The 23,863-nt window shown below is 37.3% G+C and overlaps 1 protein-coding gene across 1 annotated transcript in view; it reads left to right on the plus strand.

Moving 5' to 3' along the window:
• The window catches only part of LOC106876965 (uncharacterized), a 49,694-nt gene extending 26,327 nt beyond the window's left edge, over positions 1 to 23,367 (plus strand). The window contains exons 10-18 of the mRNA XM_052976066.2: positions 1,633 to 1,734; positions 8,581 to 8,723; positions 9,603 to 9,680; positions 11,222 to 11,374; positions 13,967 to 14,094; positions 14,793 to 14,894; positions 16,365 to 16,886; positions 20,183 to 20,301; positions 22,325 to 23,367. Coding sequence (XP_052832026.2) covers positions 1,633 to 1,734; positions 8,581 to 8,723; positions 9,603 to 9,680; positions 11,222 to 11,374; positions 13,967 to 14,094; positions 14,793 to 14,894; positions 16,365 to 16,886; positions 20,183 to 20,301; positions 22,325 to 23,139 — 2,162 coding nt within the window. The 3' untranslated portion in view covers positions 23,140 to 23,367. The remainder of the gene's footprint in view (positions 1 to 1,632; positions 1,735 to 8,580; positions 8,724 to 9,602; positions 9,681 to 11,221; positions 11,375 to 13,966; positions 14,095 to 14,792; positions 14,895 to 16,364; positions 16,887 to 20,182; positions 20,302 to 22,324) is intronic.
• The last annotated feature ends 496 nt before the right edge of the window (positions 23,368 to 23,863 follow it).

Genomic DNA, 23,863 nt, shown 5'->3' on the forward strand with positions numbered 1-23,863 from the left:
ATTATTACTGTTAACATTAGTTAGTACTATTGTATTACATTGGTGGTTGTTGTTGTTGTTATTATTATTATTATTATTATCATTATCATTATCATTATCATCATCATCATCATCATTATCATTATCATTATTATTATTATTATTAAGATGGAAAGCTGGCAGACTCATTAGCACATTTGGAAAAATGCTTAGCAGTATTTTCCCTGTCACTATGTTCTGAGTTCAAATTCCACCAAGGTTGACTTTGCCTTTCATCCATCCTTTCAGGGTTGGTAAAATAGGTACCAGTTATGCACTGGGATTGATGTAATCAACTTACTCCCTCCTCTGAAATGGCTGGCCTTGTGCCAAAATTTGAAACCAATATTATGTTACTTTGGTTATTACTTCTGATTTATATTAATTATTACTGTTGTATTATATTAGTTGTTACTGTCGTATTATGTTAGTTATTACTATCATGTTATCAACTGGTATTATCACTAATGTATTACTGACTAATTCTTAATATTGACCGGCTAATAGTGGCGAGCTGGCAGAACTGTTGCCACACTGAGCAAAATGCTTAGCAGCATTCCTTCCAGCTGTTTATGTTCTGAGTTCAAATCCCACCGAGGTTAACTTTGCCTTTCATCCTTTTTGGGATTGATAAAGTGAGTACCAGTTAAGCACTGGGGTTGATGTAATTGACTAATCCCTCCCCTCCAAATTTCAGGCCACATGCCTATAATAGAAAGAATTTTGCCTGGCTGAAATACTATATTAGTGACTGGTTATAAGTACTGTACTACCAGCTGGTAATAAGTGCTCTTGCCAGCTAGTTTAACTGGTATAGTATTACTAGTTAGTGTCATGAGTTATATCTGCTGTGGTACCACACAGTAAAGCCAGTTTGTATTGCTCTTTGGCTGTCAGGTGTGTGTGTGTGTGTCTTTAGATGCCCTGAACTCTTTGCTAAGTAGATAGCATGGAGATGGCCCTAATCACCTTGCAAGCAGAAAATAGATACCATAGGAAGGCACAGTTTACCCCTTTATGCAATAAGAAGACTGTATAAGGGTTCAGTGATTGTTTTAACTTTCACTGATGTTGAAATGAAATCTCTTGGTTATCAGAGAATTGTTCTGTAGCCTCGAGTCAATCCTGATTGATAAAACCTGTGATCAACATTAGTCATGACTGTCCTATTCTTTTCTAAGGTATTGTGTATCTAGGACTATATTATCCAGTGTAGTTCTTTTTTTAAAACATTAAGGTGTATTTTGAGTTAGATTTGGTTATTGTTTATAGTAGGTCAAGTTATCACTTAGCAGTTGCAATAGTGGTGGGATTAGAAAACTGCCAGTCTGTCTTTCTGTGTGGTTTTTCCAGATATTCTTTCTCTTTCTCAAAGCTGATTTCCTGTGGATTGATATCTCTGGTTAGATAATATAGAATCATTTCACTTTTTCTGCTTCTAAATATAGAAAAATTGATAAAATATTTAGATATTTCATTTATAAGTTTAATTTTTTCCAAAAATTTAATTAGTATTTTTATTTTATTTTATTTTTATTGTTTATTTTTTATTTTATTTTATTTTTATTGTTTATTTTTTATTTTTATTTTATATATTTATTTTTGTTATTTCAGAGATTTTGAATTCAAGTTCCGACGAGAGTAGTGATGAAAGTGGTGATGGCAGTCAGTCTGACAGTGGAAGTGAAGCTGGTGGTGGAGGAGCAGACGATGCTGGTAAGTACTCCAAGTTTGGGGTGAAACATTTGATCTTGTTAGGTGACTGTGATTTTCAAAGTTGTTGGGTCGTTCTGTAATCAAAGGTATTGCAGCTATTGCAATCCTGTCCTTTTAGGGGTTTGCAGGCCATTAATCTAATGGAGTTCCTTAATTTAGATCAGTGCTTCTCAACCATTTTTTATCTATGGACCCTTTTAATTACTATTTTATTTTAATGGACACCTATCTCTATTTGATGTTTAGTTTTATAGATACTCCTTTCAAAATTCCTATTTTGTTTTTCACATATTAACTTGTATCGTTTGAATTATGTAAAACATTTGAGAAAGAAACCTAGCTGTTTCTTGCAATAAATACATCCAAAACCTTTCCATGGATTTTTTAAATAGTACTGTGGATCTCCAATTTACTCTTTTTTTTTCTTGCCTGGAGCCCCAAAAATCTTATGCGGACCCCGGTTGAGAACCACTGATTTATAGCAGTAGTTCTCAACCATTTTTTTTACCTATGGACACCTTTGGTTCCTATTTTACTCAGGTGAACTCTCATGGCTATTTGATATGTGAAAAGATCCTGTTCTTATAATTAGAGATTATTTGGAATTGTATAAAAAGTTCAAACTGAGGTATAACTGATAGATTGCAGATAAATTCTAACAACAAAATCTTATATGGAACCCCAGTTGAGAATCATTGATTTAGAGAATAAGATGTACCTAGAGGACATATTCGCTGCCATTTCTTGCAAGTTGTACTACCACATAGTGTCATCCCCCCCCCCACCTTTTCACAGCTGTGGTGGGAGTTAAGTCTTGGTTTCATTTCTTTTAGGAAAGTACAAGTTGTTGTTGTGTCTCTGACCCAAGGCCTCTGCAAGTTCGAGCCTCTGGTGAGAGTTGGTGACTGGTTCTGTTTGTTATCTTAGTAAAGTACTAAGTTAGCGGTAGTCATTGACTTCATATTGTTTTAATATAAACGCCAATGATGAAATCTATTATTGTGTTGTTGTTGTTTCTGTTGTTCAACTCTTGTTGGGGTTGACATTACCATATTGTCAACTATATTGAGGAGTAAGTGAGGGGTTTTAGTCCCCTCTTTTGACATTCTGAGCTCAATGTCTGCCAGTGTAATCTTTGTTGTTTATCCCTCCAAACTTAACAGGAAGATTGATTGAGTCGTCAGTATCTCTGCTTAACAGATTTCTGGTCTGGGACCAATATCATTTGACATTGTACTCCTACTACCACCGCTGCTGCTTGTTAGTATTATTATTATGAAGGCAGCAACTTGGCAGGGTTGTTAGCATGCTGGGCAAAATACTTAGCAGCATTTTGTCTGCCTTTACGTTGTGGGTTCAAATTTCACCAAGGTCAACTTTGCCTTTCATCCTTTTGGGGGTCAATAGAATAAGTACCAGTTGATCACTGGGGTTGATGTAATCGGCTTACCCCTCCCCTGAAATTGCTGCCCTTATGCCAAAATTTAAAACCATTATTATTGTTATTAATTGACTTTCAAATTTCCCCCCCCAAATCCCAGGCTTTGTGCCCTTAGTAGAAAGAACTATTGTTATTTTAGAGCAGCAAGCTGGCAGAATTGTTAACATGCTGGACAAGATGGTCAATGGCATTTTGCTCATCTTTATGTCCTGAGTTCAACTTTGCGTTTCATCCTTTCACGGTCAAGGAAACAAGTATCAGTTGAACACTGGGGTCGATGTTAATTGACTAACCCCCTCCACCCAAACTTCAGGCCTTGTGCCTGTGGTAGAAAAGATTGTTATTATAATTGATAAACTATAAGGCAGTGATCTGGCAGAATCATTAGAGCATCAGAAAAATACTTTGTAGTATTTGCCCAAACACTTTGCATTCCAAGTTCGAATCCCACTGGGATCAGCTTTGCTTTTCATCCTTTTAGGGTTGATAGAATAAATATCAATCAAGCACTGGTTGAGACAATCAAACTTGCCACCCCACCTTGAAATTGCTGGATTTGTGCCTCAATTGCAAACTACTATTATTATTATTATTATTCAGTAGTTTTATTTTTATAACGGGCTTTCACTTCACTACCGAGCGCAGCTCTGTGCGCCTTGGGTATGTGCTGTGGTTTGCTGTGGTGCTCTTATGGTTACTGTATTGAAAGTGTTTTGCGTAGAATGTGTGCAGTACCCAGTAGTGCAATTTTCTGTATGTTATATATATTTGTAAGTCCTGGTGTTTTTGTTATGTATTTGTCTGAATATTTTTTTATTATACCTAAGGCACCTACTATGATAGGAATTGTTTCTGTTTTTAGATTCCACATTCGAGTTATCTCTATTTCCAGGTCTTTGTATTTTGAAAGTTTTTCCATTTCTTTTAGAGAAACGTTGTCATATTATTATTATTATTATTATTATTATTATCATTATTATTATTATGAAAGTGAGGGGATGAATCATGAAATTATTATTAGTTTGTCGGCTTTGCCTTTCAGTATTTACTTTATGTTCTTATTTCTGTGTCCACCCAGGATCAACTTTGTCTTTATTTGTTTGTGATCAACAAAATAACTACTTAAGTACTGTTGTTAATTTAATCATTTGTTCTCTGCTCCAAAATGTAAAGCCTTGTGCTTCTCTTAGAAACTACTACTGCTGCTGTCTTGTTAGTAAAACCTGTTGTATGCTCTAGATCTGCTTTAAACTGTTTTAGGTTTCTTGAAGTAAAAATGAGGCCTTTTTGTTTGTTTTGAATGTTGGTCTTTGAAGAATTTATTGCAAACTGGTTCAGGCAACTATTTATTTCTGTTACGTTATGTTGGTTCTTATCTTTTTTTGTATTACAAACGAGTTGTTATCTTATCTCTATTGCATTAGGATCAAAGCGATATAAATACTAATTAGTCCCCATGTGGGGGAATGGTGGGAGTAGCTTCTTAATGTTGTTGATATGAGGTTTGGAAATAAAAACTGCTTGTGTAATAAGCTATTACAAATAGCTGGGTATTGTTGATGCTGTGTTGTTTACATAAAGGAGTCTATCACTGTTGGGATTACATTCAGTTGAGTGTTGGACACTGTTGGTGTATACCGAGAGACTGATTACCCTTTTCAATGGACATAGTTTGGTTGTCATATCACTGTAATGTGTGTACAAAGGCTGGACTTTCAACATTCAGTAAGAGTACTTGCCTATATTTTAGTGTGTGTGTGTGTCATGCATGCGTGTGTGTGTGTGTGTGTATATATATATGCACACAGATACAAACATATACAGGGTTGGCCAAAAGTCACTTGACAGTAAATCAAAATTCTTTAATTCCATGATTTATTTATGTTCAACAATTATTGAATGAATTTAATAAAAACATCTATGAAGCATCATGAAAATTGTTCAAACTAAAGTCTTTCTTGAGCGACACATTTTTCTATTCGAGTCAATACACAATTACAGATAGTATTTATGGAATTTTGATTTACTGTCGGGTGCCCTTTGGCCAACCCTGTATATACATATATATATATATATATATATATATATATATATATATATACTTATTATTAAAGCTGCAAAAATATCACAAAAACTGCAACTCAGAGTTTCATATTCCCTTTTGTCAGACAGTTTAGATTGTGTCCGATGAATGGGAACATCAGACTCTGAGTAGCAGATTTTCGTGACATTTTTGTGATGTTTTTGCAGCTTTAATAATAAAGCATATTACTCTACCTCCAGTATCTGAGTACTATTTTCCCCCACCTTGTTTCACATTTATGTGCTTATTTTGATATATATATATATATATATACACACACACACACACACATACAAACACACAGAGAGGGTGTTTGGGTTAAATTTGACAATTTTTTATGTCTTTCCCTTTTTCAGGAACAACTTAATTTATTGGTGAACAGTGTTGGAGAGCATAATGGTTAAATTTGTAGTTGAGAAAAAAATTAGCTGACATGGAGCAGAGTTTCTACAGCTGGTTGGCGTTAGGAAGGGCATCCAGCTGTAGAAACTCTGCCAAATTAGATTGGAGCCTGGTGTTGCCATCCGGTTTCACCAGTCCTCAATCAAATCGTCCAACCCATGCTAGCATGGAAAGCGGACGTTAAACGATGATGATGATGGAGCACTGGAAGTCATCTGAATATTGGAAAACAGTTACCTGTTTCATGATGATTTGCGCCAGCTGTCAAAATGCTGTTATCACGATCACTGCTCAATGCACTGTAAACATTATAAAGGTTGTAAGATGTGACATGGACAGCTCCAATAGAGTCTATAAAGCTGTGACCAGCTGGAAGGGACACAGCAGGCATTCTGACTGCGTTTGTATGCTAGGATTCATCCCGACGTCTTTGACCACAATCTCCACCAGCTTCACATAGCTGTCTGAATTGTGCCTACAGACCTGTTCAATCTCTGGCTGCTGGAAGGCCATATGTGTGGCAGCAGGATTCAGCTCCTTGCCTTAATCCCTAGAATGAATCAGAACAGGTTGTCAGAGAATTTCTACAACTTCACCAGCCTCAATTTCTGGCTTTGTGATTCCCCCCCCCCCCCCCAATTGTAACCTCATGGATTATTATGTGTTGGGTGCAATTAAGAAAGACACTAACTGCTCTGTCTGGAATACCAAAGCTGAGCTGGTGACAAAGATCTTTCCACAGACACAGTGAGGAATGCAGGTGCTGGGTTCCAGAGTCATCTTGGGGCCAAGTGGAATCTGAGGGCTGCTAGTTTGAGTAAACTGTTATCTTCCAACCATAATCTAGTTGATATTTTTTGATTTTTTAAAATACTTTTATTTTTGGATAGGATATTATGTTTTCTTTTTATGCAAACTGTCAAATTTAGCTCGAACACTGTGTGTGTGTGTGTGTGCGTGTGTTTTCTATTCATTATCACTTACTTTGTGTGTGAGAGGACATTTTGTTGTTGTAAAGTCCTGGGTCATCTCTGGTCAAGTAGACTTCTAATTAAAGGGTATTCCAACCATAACAATCCTGACCTTTTTTAGAAATAATGCCTTTCCCAGTTTAACACCACCATTTCACTTACCCCTTAAATGCTGTCGAAGTGTCAACTCTGTTACAAACATTACAGCATAATGTCTAGTTGATATCTTGAACCTATGAATTGTGGTTTCTTCTCCTAAGTCTCTACAAAGGTCATTGGAACTGAACTTCTGTTTCTGGTTAAACTGTAACAATTTTAGGGCTACATTCTTCAATGTATATCCTTCATTGTCCCTTGTTTGTTCCACATTTAGTCTAATGCAGAGAATTTAAGTAAAGAGCCAGTTGAATTTAGATGGGAGAAAGATAGGGAGATATGAGTACAGAATTGGTGTGAAGTACTTGCATAAAGAAGTATTGAGCACTTAAAGTGGTGGGAAGTTGTGGAAGAAGGAGACCCAGGAAGACATGGGACGAAATATTGAAGGTTGATTTCAAAATGCTGAACCTTAGGAAGGAGATGACAGAGGATCGAGATATGTGGTACATTGCTGTACTTGAGAAGACCTGCCCGCCACAACAGAACTGAGGCCCTAAAATCAAGGTGCTACATAAAAAGCATTGGTGTGAGTGCAGGTTCCATGTAAAAATTACTGGTGATGGTGCCATGTAAAAAGCACCCAGTACACTGTGGAGTGGTTGGCATTAGGAAGGGCATCCAACCATAGCAACCAAGCCAAAACAGCCTATGGAACCTGGTGCTACCTCTGGCCTTACCAGTTCCTGTCAAGCCGTCCAACCCATGCTAGCATGGAAAATAAGACATTAAATGATGATAATGATTGATAAAGACAAACATAATAAAGCATCATCCTGTGCTTCAGAGCACATTAATTAGAGGAAGATTAATGATGAAGTAATTAGATTGAAACAGGGTTTTGTTGGCTCCCTGTCTGATTCCTCCTCAGTAAAAGCTATGCATAGTGAAGCTGATGGTGAAAAATTTTTTTTTCTTGATTTTTTTTTTTTTTTTTTTAAGGTGATAGAAAATCTGTTATAAACACTGGACCAAGAGATCTACATGATTGAGCAAATGTTTTCTTATAGAAAAATCAAGTATGGTTGGGTTAGGGTTGTAAAAGACTTGGTTTAAATTTGTTGGGTAAATAAGTTGTGTTAAATTACGCAAAAATGGTGATTAAAATGTGGGCGAGAGTGGGGGGAAATGGTGAGAAGGAAATTTTAAAAAAAAAGGATAAATAGATTAAACATGTCCTGAATTGATAAGAAGCTTGCTTCTCAACCACATGGTTCCAGGTTCAGTCCTACTGCGGGTCACCTGGGGCAAGCGTTTTCTACTATAAACTTGGGCTGACCAAAGCCTTGCAAGTGGACTCGGTAGACAGAAAGAAGTTCATTGTATCTATGTATGTATGTGCACGTGTGTGTGTGTCTTTGTTTCTGTCTTTGTCCTCCATCACCATTTGACATTTGGTGTTGGTTTGTTTACATCCCCATAACTTAACAGTTTGGCAGAAGGGTCCAATAGAATAAGTACCAGGCTTTAAAAAAAAGAAAGAAAAAGTACTGGGGTCAATTCATTTGATTAAAAGTTTTTCAAGGCAATGCCCCCAGCATGTCCACAGCCCAATGGCTGAAACGAATTAAAGATAAAAGATATATGAAATATATTTTGCTTTGGTATGACTATGTATATAAGAAAGATTGGCCCGTGGAGAATTGATTTTGCTTTTCTATGAGAGAATATTTCCATAATTGTCAATGGTCAATGTAGTTGTGTGAATAACTAGTTGGTGTTACTTTACCTCTGGTCTTTATTTTAAAAATATAGATTAAATTTTCTTAAAATGTATTCTCTTATTATTCCAGAACATACTGAACAGATAATTGATAAAACCGAGACTAATTTAGTAGCTCTACGTTGTACTATATATCTTACTATCCAGTCGAGTGTTGACTTTGAAGAATGTGCTCACAAATTACTTAAAATGGATCTCAAACCAGGACAAGAGGTATATTGTTTTTGTTGTTGTTGTCATCATCACTGCTGCTGTTGTTGTTGTTTATAACCTTAGCTATAGTTGAACAGACATGTAGTACACATGTAGTCATTTAAATACCTTTAAAAGATCTAGCATCACCCACATGTCATACTTTAGTCTTGTCCGTCACTACACTTTCCATGTTATCATGTAAATCAAATTTTAATTTGTTAAGAAAGAAAAACAAAACAGACAAGTAAAGATGTGGTATATATAGCTATTAAGTTTGCCTCACAAATGCATGGTCTTGACCCTGGTTCAATCTCACTGCATTGCTCTTTGGACAACTGTCCTCTTCCATTGCTTTGTGACATCCAACACTTTGTGGGTGGGATTTGGTTAGCAAAAGCTAAGTAGAAGCCTGTTGTGAGTGAGTGAGAGAGAGTGTGTGTGTGTGTGTGTGTGTGTGTATTGCCAAGGGTAACAGATCCAGAATGACATCAGGCAAAAATACTTTATGGTATCTGGGTGTCACAGCATGTCCACAATCCAGTGACTGAAGAAATTATTGTAATAGAATACATGTAAGGTCAGTTAAGGTACTGGATTTAACAATTACAAGAGAAAGGGTTATGATCACTGACTACTGTTTTATTTTGGTAACGTGGTTGTATGACCATACTGTTAACTATGTGGTCATCCTACTACTACTGGTAATTGTGTTGGGTCTCAGTTTGGCCAACAACTGGATCTAGTTTACAGTTGAGTGTTTATTAATAGAAAGTGCATCTACTGTAAAAAGAAAAGGCCTGTCTTAACTTCATGTTAATGCCCAACTTTTTCAAAGTCATAATAGAATAATGTAAGTAAATTCTTTCATTTATTTTTAAATTGCTTTCCTTCTTTCAGATTGAGCTGTGTAACATGATTCTTGATTGTTGTGCCCAAGAGAGAACGTATCAGAAATTCTTTGGATTACTGGCACAGGTATTGTAAGACGGACTATGTCTAGTTACTTCTAATTTAAATTCCCATCTAAATCAATGTCTTTTGTATTTTTGAAACCTCTACTCAAGAAGACCCACTACAACAGAATTGAGATCCTAAAACCAAGGTACCGCATAAAAAGGATTGGTGTGAGTTCTGGTGCCATGTAAACAGCACTGATGATGATGCCATGTAAAAAAGCATTCAGTACACTCTGTAAAGATAGTTGGCACTAGGAAGGGCATCCAGCTGTAGAAACCAAGCCAAAACAGACTTTGGAATCTGGTGCAGACCCTGGCCATACCAGTTTCTGTCATGCCATCCAACCCATACCTGCATGGAAAACAGACATTAAATGTTGGTGATGATATCGCAATGTTCTCTTTTTAATTATTTATTTCACCAAATATGAAAGTTTCAGCTGTCTAAGTGTGTGCATCACTTGCAAGTGGAAAGTGCTACGTCCATTGCCAATACACTAGTTGGATCAATCAGTTAGCTACAAACTAGTATGATGGTATGCATGGAGTATTAATCCTTTGGCATTTACACCAGTCATATCCAGCCCAAATATTCTACCTGTTTTATCTTCAAATTGGTCAGATGTGACCTCTCACACCTACCCTACAGTGTCATTTTACAAATAAATAAATAATCACCTCATCAAAATCTCAAAGCGTGATAAATATGAAATAATGTGAATACATAAGCATTACATTTGGCTGAGTAATCTGAATGCTAAAGGGTTAATTTTTGTTGAGAATGCTACACTAATGGATAAATGCTTTGTTAGCTTATGGTGCTGTGTTCAATGTTTTCTGTGCGCATAACTTAGACGGTCACCGAAGTGACTTTACATAGCTACCCTGCGTAATGTTGAGGGGTAATCTTTAGCACCTTCTATGATAACGTGAATTGTGAGACTTGCAAAGAACTGGTGATTCTCTTTATGAAGTATTTATCTAATTATCATCATCTGATCTTCAATGTTCTCTGTCAAACACCTGCATATTACTAACATGTGTTCTTTCCAGACATTTCAGGTGTTCAACCGTCACTTTCACTCACATATCATACACATTACAGTCTCGCCAACACAACAACTTTTCTGCCTTCTTTGACATACAACATTGCATCTGTGATAGGTGACATATGGCAATGAAGGTAACTGACTGTGATTGAAGAGATTGATGATTTATCGTCACTGTCATGACACTGCCTCTCTGACAGACATTTTAAAACCTCTTCAGTCACACCAGACCACTACACTGCCTATCATACAATATTATTTGATTTGTATAGCTCTGATTTATTCTAGCTCCTGTACCTTTATCATCATGCAGTGTCGTTTTGTTCTCTCTCACACATAAGTATTACAACAGTCTACAAACTCAGACAGCTGAAACTCTCACACTCAGCATATAGTCTTTCACTTCACATCAATTTTTCCTGCCCCCTTTCCATACTATGAAACTGTGTCTTTTCTTCACAATTCAACCAGACTTGTTGCATATTTCTCTATTTTACTCTTTCATTTTCAGAGATTCTGTATGGTTGATAAAAAATATGTTGACCCATTCCAACAAATCTTCAAACAACAATACGAAACCATTCACCGTTTAGACCCCGACAAATTTAGAAACGTTGCAAAGTTTTTTGCTCACTTACTGCACACTGATGCAATTTCTTGGCAGGTAAGTACAGTTACCATAGCAACAGGGGATAAGTATGCACCTGAAGAAACAACGTAGCTCTTGAATTATGTGTATTGCAGGTGTGTATGTTTGGGAAAATTGTTGGTAGTGATAGTTTAAAAGGAAAATGGAACTTTATGCGTATGTGTCTGTGTGTGTGTGTGTGAATGTAAGGTCTTGAGTTGGGTAAACTAGATCTGTGATCATCATTTTAAATGTTGACCTGTGACCTACAATATGTATTGATCTATGATCAATAATATTTATTGACCTGTGATCAACAATATATCTGTTGAAGCTTTATTTTTCTTCTTCTTCAAATTAAAGCTCCGTGACGATATGGCCATCCTCACTCTGCAAGTGTGATGCAATATTCAGTTTGAAATTATTGTTGGTTCTGGTTTAGTTTGTTTTCTTAATCTAAATACTGAGTGTTGTATTCTGTGTTTTCAATCCACTTGCCTGGAGGCGTTTGTGGTTCTGTAATTGCTAATTAGAATTCAGATTCACACCTGACTAGTGACATTGTTGTTTTACAACTGAATATTACTTCAAGGTAATATTTAGCCCCACTTAAAAGTGGTCCTTTGCTAGCGATATAAATAAACAAGAGTGCATTTATATTATGCACCAAAAACCAATAGAAGAGTCTCTCCCCTGGTAACTACCATAGTATTCTGGGTTCTATCTGAACATCCACCGAATCTCCCTCTCTCTCTCTCTCTCTCTCTCTCTCTCTCTCTCTCTCTCTCTCTCTCTCTGTCTCTCTCTCTCTCTCTCTCTCTCTCTCTCTCTCTCTCACACACACCATTTCTTCTCCTTTCCCAATCATCCAAAATTCACTCAGCATATAGTCTTTTACTTCACATCAATTTTTCCTGTCCTCCTTCCATACAATATATTACCTTTTAGTATTAATACTGCTTCTGTCTTAATTATTTTATTAATAAGCCCACTGATTATTCATGCCACTAACTCCTGTTCTGGCACTGTGATTCTATATATTGCCAGTGGAAACACATTACTGCTATCTCTAGCATCTGAGCATCCACCATTGATAAGGCCATGGAAAGCTGAAATCATGTGATCTGGTGATCTCAGCACTGGTGGTGGTGGATGATTTTATCTGCTCGTTAGTGATATAAACAAGTGTGTTTATGCACCAAAAGCCAATATGAGAATTTCTCTCATGGTAACTGCTGCAGTATTTTGTGTTCTAACAGAACATTGACTTTTAAGTGGTGCTAATTATTAATTTTTATGTATTAATACTGTCGCTATTAATTATTTTCTACAATATTACTTCATTTGATATTGCTGCTGTAATAATATAATGTTGGCTACACAACACAAAAGCTGAGAATTCTAAATCTTGTTATAGCCTGTTGGTATATTCTCCGTTTTTGCACATTTTACCTGGCCAACTACTTAAAGTGAACACCTGCTTTTGAAAATGATTGCTTCCAAGATGTGTGGGTGTCCTTAGATTCAAGCATGACTGAATGGTTAAGCAGTTTACTTTGCAACCATGTGGTTGTGGGTTTCATCTCACTGCTCATTCAAGAGCAAGTTGTTTTCTATGACAGCCTCAACAAGTTCATCAGTTACTTTGTGACTGGTATGTGGTATACAGGAGTACACTCTATGTGTTTGTGTGTCAGTTAGTGATACATCACCACCACCAGTCAAAATAATTGGTGTTTTATCAAAAGGGTAACTTAGCTAATTGATAAAATGAATATCAGACAGAAATAAGTTTTGGGGGCTGTTTAAAAGAGTTAAACCAGAAGTTCCCAACATCAGCAATACTTCCCCCAAGAATTAGGGGACAGTGAGGTTACATAATTAACATATTAGATTTTACCTATAGCAGTAATTATATGTGATAAAACTAGTAATGATTATTAAAATGAAATGAGATCTCGTCAGGCAGACAGAATTCATTAACTTGCAAAGTATAAAGTAAATTTACAACTTGTGTCTTTATTAATCTTTTTATCATTTCTTTGTTAAAAGCTTATACAATCCATTTTTAGAGTAAAATTTATAAATTATCACCCATTATAAATTAGTTTAGTCATGATACCTCACTAGCCACATAAGTGTGTGCTAGGCATAAGAATTACTTAAGGGGTGGGGTAGGGCTCTACAAAGAAGAAAGGTTAAGAACCACTGGGCTAAACAAACCCTTGAAGGTGGTACCCCCCGCTGGGCTGCAGCTACTGCCAACTGACAAAGCCCCCCATAGAAGAATATACTTATGCTATCATAGTTATTGTGCAATAAAATAATAATAATAATAATAATATTTTCTAAGTGAAGCACATGGTTACACATTTTGAGATAGTCTGATCAAATTAATTATCCCTCTTTTAATTCCTAATTTTATTGAATTTCATAACATGAATCAGTCTAAATATAGCACTACCAAAATTGTCTCTGGTAGTGATTGAACTCGAAACACTACTGTCAGTAATAATAATAATGGTATGACAGGCTCTCTGTGCAGTCTAAAGTAGTGGCCAGATCTCTTGCTGGCCTGGGTTTAAATAATAATAATAATAAAGCATGCTGTTTTATTCCTCATTTTAGGTAATGTCTTGTATCAAACTAAGTAAAGAAGACACATCATCTGCCAGCAGAATATTCCTCAAAATCCTATTCCAAGAGCTTTCAGAATATATGGGTTTGCCGAAATTGAATTACAGATTTAAAGATCCGTGAGTAAATTTTTCTTTTAATTAAAGATTTTGCTTGAAGTTTAATATAATGTAACAAAATGCTCTCCTATTTGTAGATTGTATATCTCTGTAACTACTCCCCTAACCATCAGTCCATTACTATACAGTGATTTCCTGTGTCAAAGGTAATAAAGGGAAAGGATAGTGAAAAGGCTAGTTAATGAATGTTTTGTTAGCTTGGTGTGCTGGTTTCAATTCTTGCTCTGGATATTGTTTAGTCAGAAACTCTCTGTCGACACACAACACAAAGTTGTGGGTAGGTTATGAGTTGTGAACCATTGTTTCTTGTTCTGACATTTATGTCTTACTACCTGCTTTTGATCTCCTTCCTTTACTGTTCATTAGTATCATAACAAACCAACAAACAAGGCTCTGCATGCTGGCTCCTCTTGCTAAAATAGCAGCTAAATCATACACTCAATTCACACCATATCATCTGAAAAGGAAAGACGTTTAGTTATGTAATCCAAGATACACAACTAAAATAAGAAAAGTAAACAAGTTGATTGCAGTTGGCCTTTTTTCATATCTTCTGGATCAAAACTAAACTGACATCCAACAACAACAGTATATGTTCTGTTAAACAAAGCAGTACAATCCATCTCTCTCTCTTTTTTTTTTTTTAGCCAGATTTTGATGTCTACAAATATCTCCTTTCTCTTTTTCTCCTCTTTCAGAACGTTACAGCCCTATTTTGAAGGAATAATGCCAAGAGATGTTCTTAAGAATACGCGATTTGCTATTAATTTCTTTACAACCATTGGTCTTGGTGGTTTGACGTAAGTATTTCTAAATATTAAATTTATTGTGCAACAAGAAGAAGATATTTAATCTTTGATAATTGATTTTAATTAATGACACAAGAAGTTTATCCACTTTGTGGATTTTTATTTGTTAGTCTGTTGTACATCCATTTTTTTTTTCCCATCGTTGCATATATGTTTCTTTTTTTCTTTAATGTTTCTTTATCCAATGAGGAAATTATTATTATCATCATCATTATTATTATTATTATTATTATTATAATCATTATTACTATTATTATTCCCTTTTGTATTTGGTTTGCAAGATTCTTGATGTGAATTCATGTGTTGAGATTCAGGGCAGACTTTGAAGAAAGCGAGCATGTCGATGAAGAGGTTGCAAATAGCAACGGAAGAACTTTGACTAATAAACAACTGGTTGATTGTTTAACCATCACATTAAACAAAAGATCAATTTGTTAGTTGGTTAGATATTTAACGAGTTGATTAACACGAAAGAAGTGATATTGAACCAGTGCATATCATGCATTTTGGGATCAATAAAATAAGTACCAGTTGAGTACTGGGGGATTGGTGTCGTTGACTTAACTTCTCCCCCAAAATTTCAGGCCTTGTGCCTTTAGTAAAAAGGATTCTTATTATTATTAAAGCGGTGAGCTGGCAGAATCGTTAGCATGCCAGGCAAAATGCTTAATGGCATTTTGTCTGTGTTCATGTTCTGAGTTCAAATTCCACCAAAGTTGACCTTGTGTTTCATCCTTTTCGGGATTAAGAAAATAAGTACCAGTGAGACATTGCTGTTAATATAATTAGCTTAACCCCACTTTCCCAAGTGTGTTGGCCTTGTGCCAAAATGTGAAATCATTAGCTTGTCAGGTAAAATGCTTAGTGGCATTACATCTGTCTTTATGTTGTGAGTTCAAATTCCACCAAGGTCAGCTTTACCTTTCATCCCTTCGGAGTCGATAAATTAAGTAACAGTGAAACACTAGGGTTGACATAATTGACTTGTACCATCCCCCAAATCTCAGGCCTTGTGCCTATAGTAGAAAGGATTATTATTACTGGTGTTATGATCCTCCCAAGACAAAACATTATTATTCAGTAGTTTTATTTTTATAACGTGCTTTCACTTCACTACCGAGCGCAGCTCTGTGTGCCTTGGGTACGTGCTGTGGTTTGCTGTGATGCTCTTATGGTTACTGTATTGAAAGTGTTTTGCGTAGGATGTGTGCAGTGCCCAGTAGTGCAATTTTCTGTATGTTATATATACTTGTAAGTCCTGCTGTTTTTGTTATGTATTTGTCTGAATGTTTTTTAATTATACCTAAGGCACCTACTATGATAGGAATTGTTTCTGTTTTTAGATTCCACATTTGAGTTACCTCTATTTCCAGGTTTTTGTATTTTGAAAGTTTCTCCATTTCTTTTAGGGAAACGTTGTCATCTGCTGTATTATTATTATTATTATTATTTATTTTTCAGTGATGACCTTCGGGAACACCTGAAGAATATGGCAAAGGTAGCTCTGCAGCAAAAGCAGCAGGAGCCTAGCATGAACTCTCCAGCATCTGGCACTGAAGACAGCTCATCGGACAGCAGCAGCGACAGCTCAGACAGTTCTTCGGACAGCAGTGGCAACAGTTCCGACAGCAGCAGTGGCAGCTCAGACAGCACCCCTGCCGACAAAGCAGAGACAACGGTGAAGAAAAAGAAGGTTCTCACCAAGAAACGGCCTGTTGCCAAGGACAGTGCAGGAGCAAACAGCAAAACCAGCAGCAGCAGCCACAACAACAACAACAAATTGGTCACTGTCAGCAACAACATCAGCAGCAAGAAGAAAAAGAAGAATCAGAGTAGCAGCAGTAGTAGCAGCGGCAGCAGCAGCAGTGGCAGCAGCAGTAGTAGCAGCAGCAGCAGTGAAAGTAGCAGTAGTAACAGTAGTAGTAGCAGCAGCAGTGACAGTGATGATAGCTTGAGTAGCAGCAGTAGTAATGGTAGCAGCAGGTAAGATGGCATTGATGTTGCCGTTGTTTAACACCAGACCAGTCCTTGTGATAAAAGCTGTTCCATATGTGACCACCCCATTTGCTGTTGGTTTTTTTATTTTTTTATTTTTATTTTTTTTTTTTTTTTTTTAAAATTTTTTTTTTTTGTTTTTGTAAGCAGTAACTGGTGCTTTGTCAGTTACGATGACAGGGGTTCCAGTTGATCCGATAAACAGGGCAGTCTGCTTGTGAAATTAACATGCAAATGGCTAGGTGCTCCACAGACACATGTGTACCCTTAGCATAGTCCTCAGGGAGATTTAGTGTGACACAATGTGGCAAGGCTGGCCCATTGAATTACAAGTACTACTCATTCTTGCCAACTGAGTGGACTGGAGCAATGTGAAATAAAGTGTCTTGCCCAAGAACACAAAGTGCTGACAGGTATTGAACTCATGACCTTGTGAGCTGAATACCCTAACCACTTATCCACATGCCTTCACTAAAGCAGTAGGGTAGGATTGAAAGCAATTTGACTGCTATTTCTAGCAGGTTGGGTGACTGTAGAGAGACACTCTCTTGGTTTGAATCTACAGGTAAGATGTTGAGAAGGGCAAGAATTGATGGAATCAGTGTGAAAGACAAAATGCCTTTAATGCACCCCTTGAGGTTGGCTGGTTGGTACAACACTACCACAACAGTGAACTAGAATTCTCCCACACACACACAACATTAACACCTCTTCATTCATTACTTCGCTTTCAAACAGATGTGGCTGTGAGGTAAGGAGCTTGCCTTCCAACAGCATGGTTCCAGGTTCGGGTTCAGTCCCACTGCATGGCACTTTAGGCAGGTGTCTTCTACTATAGCCTCAGGCCAACCAAAACCTTGTGGGTGAATTTGGCAGATGGAAACGGAAAGAAGCAGATATAAATATCATCATCATTGTTTAATGTCCACTTTCTATGATGGTATGGGTTGGACAGTTTCACTGAGGACTGGCAAGCCAGCAGGCTGCACCAAGCTCCAATCTGATCTGGCAAGGTTTCTACGGCTGGATGCCTTTCTAACACTAACCACTCCAAGTATGCAGTGGGTGCCTTTTATGTGCCACCGGCACGGGGGCCTGTCAGGTGGCACTGACATTGGCATGGCTGCAGTCTAATGACTGAAACAAGTAAAATGTGTATGTGTGTGTGTATATATATATATAATGGATAATAAAATGAATGGTAGCTTACTGGTAAATTCTCGTATCTTCCATCTTCCGTCTTTCATTTGCCATATATATATATATATATATATATATATACATATATATATATATATATATATATATAAGCCAAGTGGAACTGTAGTCATGACCATTGCCAGTGTCATGTAATTGGCACTCATGAATGCATAGTGATGACCATTACCGATGTCATGATGTAAATGGCACCTGTGCCAGTGGCATGTAAAAAAACACTCGTTACATTCTCTGAGTGGTTGGTATTAGGAAGGGCATCCAGCCATAGAGGCCATGCTAAATCAGACTGGAACCTGGTGCAGCTCTCTGGCTCACCGTTTCCTGTCAAGCCGTCTAACCCATGCCAGCATGGAAAGCAGACGTTAAATAATGGTGATGAGGATAAAGATATATAAATGTGTGTTGGTCAACCGAATTATTTCCTCCTATATAAAGCCTATGTGCAGTTGACTTTAGTCAACCAACTCCAAGCTCTACAACTTCTACCTTACAGAAACTCTGCACATCAGCCACCCCCTCTGCTCCAGTCTCAGACAAAAATTCCAAACATGTCACCTTACACACCAAAGTTCCTGCATCAAAGCAGATCCATCCCTGATAGCTGACAGAAGCAATAGCCAACATTCAGCACCTTGACCAATTACAAGTCCAACTATATTGCCCACCATATGACCACTGAAAGACACTCAATTCTGCCCACCACCACTACATTTCATTATTTCAGGCTCACCAATGAATACAGTTGACCTCCATGGACTGTATGAAACCTTTAGGTATGAAGAAATAATTCTGCTTACCAACCCACAGTTATAAGAGGCTCTATATGTATTGAGCACTTTGTGGTTTTGTACAAAGACACACTCAAAAACATCATATATATATATATATATATGTATATATAAATAATATATGAGTGTATGCATATATATGTACATGTATGTACATACCTTCATCTACATGTATATATAGATGCATATCTGGGTACATGACGTTGCAAAAAAAACATGGACAAAATGATAAACAAGGTACAAAAAACACCCCGGCCACATAGAGAACATATCCTTCATCAGCTGCCACCATTATAACACTGGCGTTTCGAAGAGTTATATATATATATATACATACATATATATATATTTATATATATATATATATATATATATGATTGACCGTTGACTGAACACTATTCAATTTTTTTTCTCCGTGTTTTTCTCCTTGTCTCCGTATTCTTTCTGTTGAAGAGCGTAGCTCGAAACGTCAAAGACTTTCCGTATTCCCGAGCGTCATACTAATATATACTTTTGTTATTTACACCACCTGTCCTCGTCTGTTGTTATTATTTGTATATTCTCCCATATATATATATATATATATATATATATATACACACACACACACATATATATATATTTATTTATTTATTTGGTTAATGAGAGAAAGAAAATGGAAGATAGAATTTTTATTAATCACAACAATTGTTTTGACCCATCTAGCATTGATCGATCACTCATGGGTGGGATACTTAACAAATGGTTCAGGAGCATCTGATGGTGCAGATGTGTCTCTTCAGGTGATAAATAGATATAACTCTGTTAAAATAACAGCTCCACAATGTATCTTCTCAGTTCTTGTGAAGAAAAGCAGCAAATTAAAGGGATATAGCTTCATTTATATAAGAAGATCAATAATAAAATAACAGATGCAAAAAAAAAAAAAGAAACAAACATGCAGTACAGTGAAAAATGTGTTAAAAATGACCATTAATGGATATGGATTTATAAACGCTCTCGCATAGGTTGTATGGCACGTGTACACTTGCTCATACAAGCATCCATTTTTACCTCTGCTTTTCATGCTAGCATGGATTGGACTAGTCATCATGGTCTGTGTCACTTATTAGTAACTACTACTCCGCACACAAACACACAAGTATGTCTGCATTTCAGTGTGTTATATGTGTACACTCACAGTTGATCGCTCTACATTTGGCAGCAAATGTTATCTCATTTACTCACTGCTCCATCATATCATCTCTCTCTCTCTCTCTCGCTTTCTTTCTTCTACAGTAATGCTGGTGGGGAAGACGAACACACCGTAGACAGCTCAGAATCGTCCACAGACTCTGGTTCCTCTTCAGATTCCAGTAGCAGCAGCAGCAGCAGTGCAAGTAGCAGTTCTTCTGACAGTAAGTAAAAGTTTATTGATCAGAATTACAAGTTAGTAATGGAGGGCTAATTCACACCATGGGGGAGGTTAGGTTAAACCATTTTTGTCTTAAATAGATATGGCTTTGCTAAACATATTTCCAAATTACAAGTTGGCAGGGAGTGTTGTAAACGACCCGAAAAAATATTTTGGTGCAATCATCTTGGCACTGACAGATTGGTAAATAGAGTCAGTGCTCCGTCGGTTACGACGACGAGGGTTCCAGTTGATCTGATCAACGGAACAGCCTGCTCGTGAAATTAACGTGCAAGTGGCTGAGCACTCCACAGACACGTGTACCTTTAACGTAATTCTCGCGGAGATTCAGCATCACACAGAGTGTGACAAGGCTGGACCTTTGAATTATAGGTACAACAGAATCGGGAAGAAAGAGTGAGAGAAAGTTGTGGTGAAAGAGTACAGCAGGGTTCGCCACCATCCCCTGCCGGAGCCTCATGGAACTTTAGGTGTTTCGCTCAGTAAACACTCACAAGGCCCAGTCTGGTAATCGAAACCGCGATCCTACGACTGCGAGTCCACTACCCTAACCACTGGGCCATTGCGCCTCCACAGAGTCAGTGCTATGATGTCTTAATTAGTAGATATTAGAGGGCAGCAATCTGGCAAAATCGTTAGCATGTTGGGCAAAATGTTTAGTGGCATTTCATCCGTCTTTACGTTCTGGGTTCAAATTCTGCCGATGTCAACTTTGCCTTTCATACTTTTGGGGGGGTCATTAAAATAAGTATCAGTTGATGACTGGGGTTCAATGTAATTTACTTAGAGACCCTCCCCTTAAATTGCTGGTCTTGTGCCATAATTTGTAATCAATTAGTAGACATTAGTCAGTTGGCTGACATGAAAGCAAGAAGGATTTTTCATTGTTTTACATTAATCTCTACGTTTACATTGATTTAGATAGCTTTTGTAGATGTGTTTGTGTAGAGGTGTATGCTTATATTTTTGTAGATGTGTATGTTTGCATTGGTGTGCATGTTTGTGTATTGTTGGAATAGTTGATTTTCACTACTGGCTGTCCTTGTTCTTGCTAAAATACTCAACTGTAAGTAACATGATTATCAGATGGGTTGAGTGAAGTGAATTGGCCAGTTGAGGCAAAGTATCAGTTTGTATGGTTTAACCCTTTTGATACCAACCTGCCTGAGACTAACCTAGCTTCTGTGACATAAACTTACTGTTTCAACCCTTTAGCATTCAGATCATTCTGTCAAATGTAATGCTCATTTATTCATTTTGTTTTGAATTAATAATGCATTATCTTGTAGCTTTGAGATTTTGGTGATGTGATTGTTTATTTTTAGAATGACATTATAAGGGTAGATGGCAGAGGCAGATCTGGTCAGTTTAAACATAAAACAGGTGGAATATTTTCACCAGATATGGCTGGGTTGTTAAAGGGTTAAAATAGTCTAAATTATAATTAATCTTCCATCAAAATTTTGGGCTGATTTATTCCAGACTCCAGCTTAATAATGCGAAAGTTATTTTACTAGAGACTTCATCATCATCATCATCGTTTAACGTCCGCTTTCCATGCTAGCATGGGTTGGACGATTTGACTGAGGACTGGTGGAGCCCGAAGGCTACACCAGGCTCCAATCTGATTTGAGTTTCTACAGCTGGATGCCCTTCCTAACGCCAACCACTCCGAGAGTGTAGTGGGTGCTTTTACGTGCCACCCGCACGAAGGCCAGTCAGGTGGTACTGGCAACGGCCACGCTCAAAATGGTGTATTTTATGTGCCACCCGCACATTATTTAAAAAATTTATTGAAACCTGTTAACAGAAATATGGTAACAAAAGGTTTAAAGCAAAACATCAGTTTCACTTTAAAGGCAGCCAGGGTGTGTTTTAGCTTCCATTTCTGTAATTCTCCCCATTTCCTCCGATTCTTATTCCATGAAACAATCAAACACTGAACTTAATGCTATTCTAATTCGTTTTTACTTTCTTTTTTTTTTTTTTTTTTTTTTTAAATACAGCTATGAGATCTACAGCATTGGATGAGAAAAGGCGAAGAGACAACAGTGAAGTTACTACAAGTTCAGTGAACCATAAACATCGTTCTCGAGAAGACCACAGTTCTGGGAGGGATGCCATAAATGGACTCAACCAACAGGGATACACAACTGCTGGAGGGTCACATCGCAAAGAATCTCGACTTGGGCCAAGGGAGACCGACGAGAGAGTCACACATTTGGCTGACACTCGCGACCGAAACCATGAACGTGATCACAGACCAATGGAATGGTCGCGGAATGACAGTGCGGGTGCTCCGCTGCCTCCACCACGGAATAGCAGAAGTGGTGGCGGCGGTGGTGGTAGTGATGACGATGACGATGAAATTGATCGGTCGAGAAGGGTTCGGGGTGGGGAAAAGAGAGGAAGCCGTAGTGGTGGAGGGTACGTGGATAGGGTGGGATCATATGCTTCATCTTCCTCCAACACTGCCGATCAGTGGGACAAAAACCGAAGGGACTGGGATCGTAGCCAAAATAGGGGCTACGAGCTAGACCGATTCGGTGACCGTGGCGACCGGACAGATCGGTACTACGACAAGGACCGCAATGGCGACCGCTCAGACCGCTACTATGACAAGGAGAGGAATGAGCGGGAGTCATATCGACGAAACAGTGATCGGGGTGATGGGAACGGTGGAAGGCGGGACCCTAGACAGAAAAGATATCGAAATGACTATGTCAATAACAACAACAACAGAAGGGACAGTTACATTCAAAAGGACCGAGTAGGACATGGGGATAGAGAAAGAACTGAAAAATACCGGAATAGGGATTAAAAAAGAAATGTTTTTGTGCCTGATATATATATTTTATTTTTAATTTCTTTTTTTAAAAAAAAAAGACTTTTTTTCCTATTTTTTGTTCACATTATTTTTCTTAAACCCTCTTTCCTCTTTCTGTCTGGAAACATGTTTTCGTTCTATTTTCTTCCTAATGAACTAGAAGCTGTTGTAATTAAATATGGCTAAGAAAAATAAAACAACAACATCAATTACATGTCAAAATATATTTTTGAAATGAATTTATTTCTGGCAAAGGTTTCAGAAAAGCTTGTATTGTCTACCTTATATAGTTTTCTATTTTCTACAATGTGTTCTAAAGTCCTTTTCTCTTTGCTGATTGTTTCACTTCTTTTGTTACATATGAAACTATAAGATTCTTTGTTTTAACACAGGTTTTTAATGTAGCACTCATGCTGGGACTGCTACATATGCACAAGACATAAAGGAATGGAGTATCAACCCCCTTGATAAATGTTTGTGTGTGTGTGTGTTTAAAGTTGGTGACTCATTTTGTTGCTATTCTAAGTTCTTAATTTGTGTGTTTTTAGTAAACTGATGCCTCACTAAATACACACAAATAAGAAACGTATGACAACAGTAAATTGTTAGCTTCAACAGAATAAACTAATTTGACTCCATGTATTGAGTACTTTTTCTCCCATTTGTATACCCAGATGAATATGTATATATTGTGTGTGGGTGCACACAGACACATATT

The sequence above is a fragment of the Octopus bimaculoides genome, chromosome 23, assembly GCF_046866305.1.
Source record: "Octopus bimaculoides isolate indiv1 chromosome 23, ASM4686630v1, whole genome shotgun sequence".
Classification (NCBI taxonomy): Eukaryota; Metazoa; Mollusca; class Cephalopoda; order Octopoda; family Octopodidae; genus Octopus; species Octopus bimaculoides.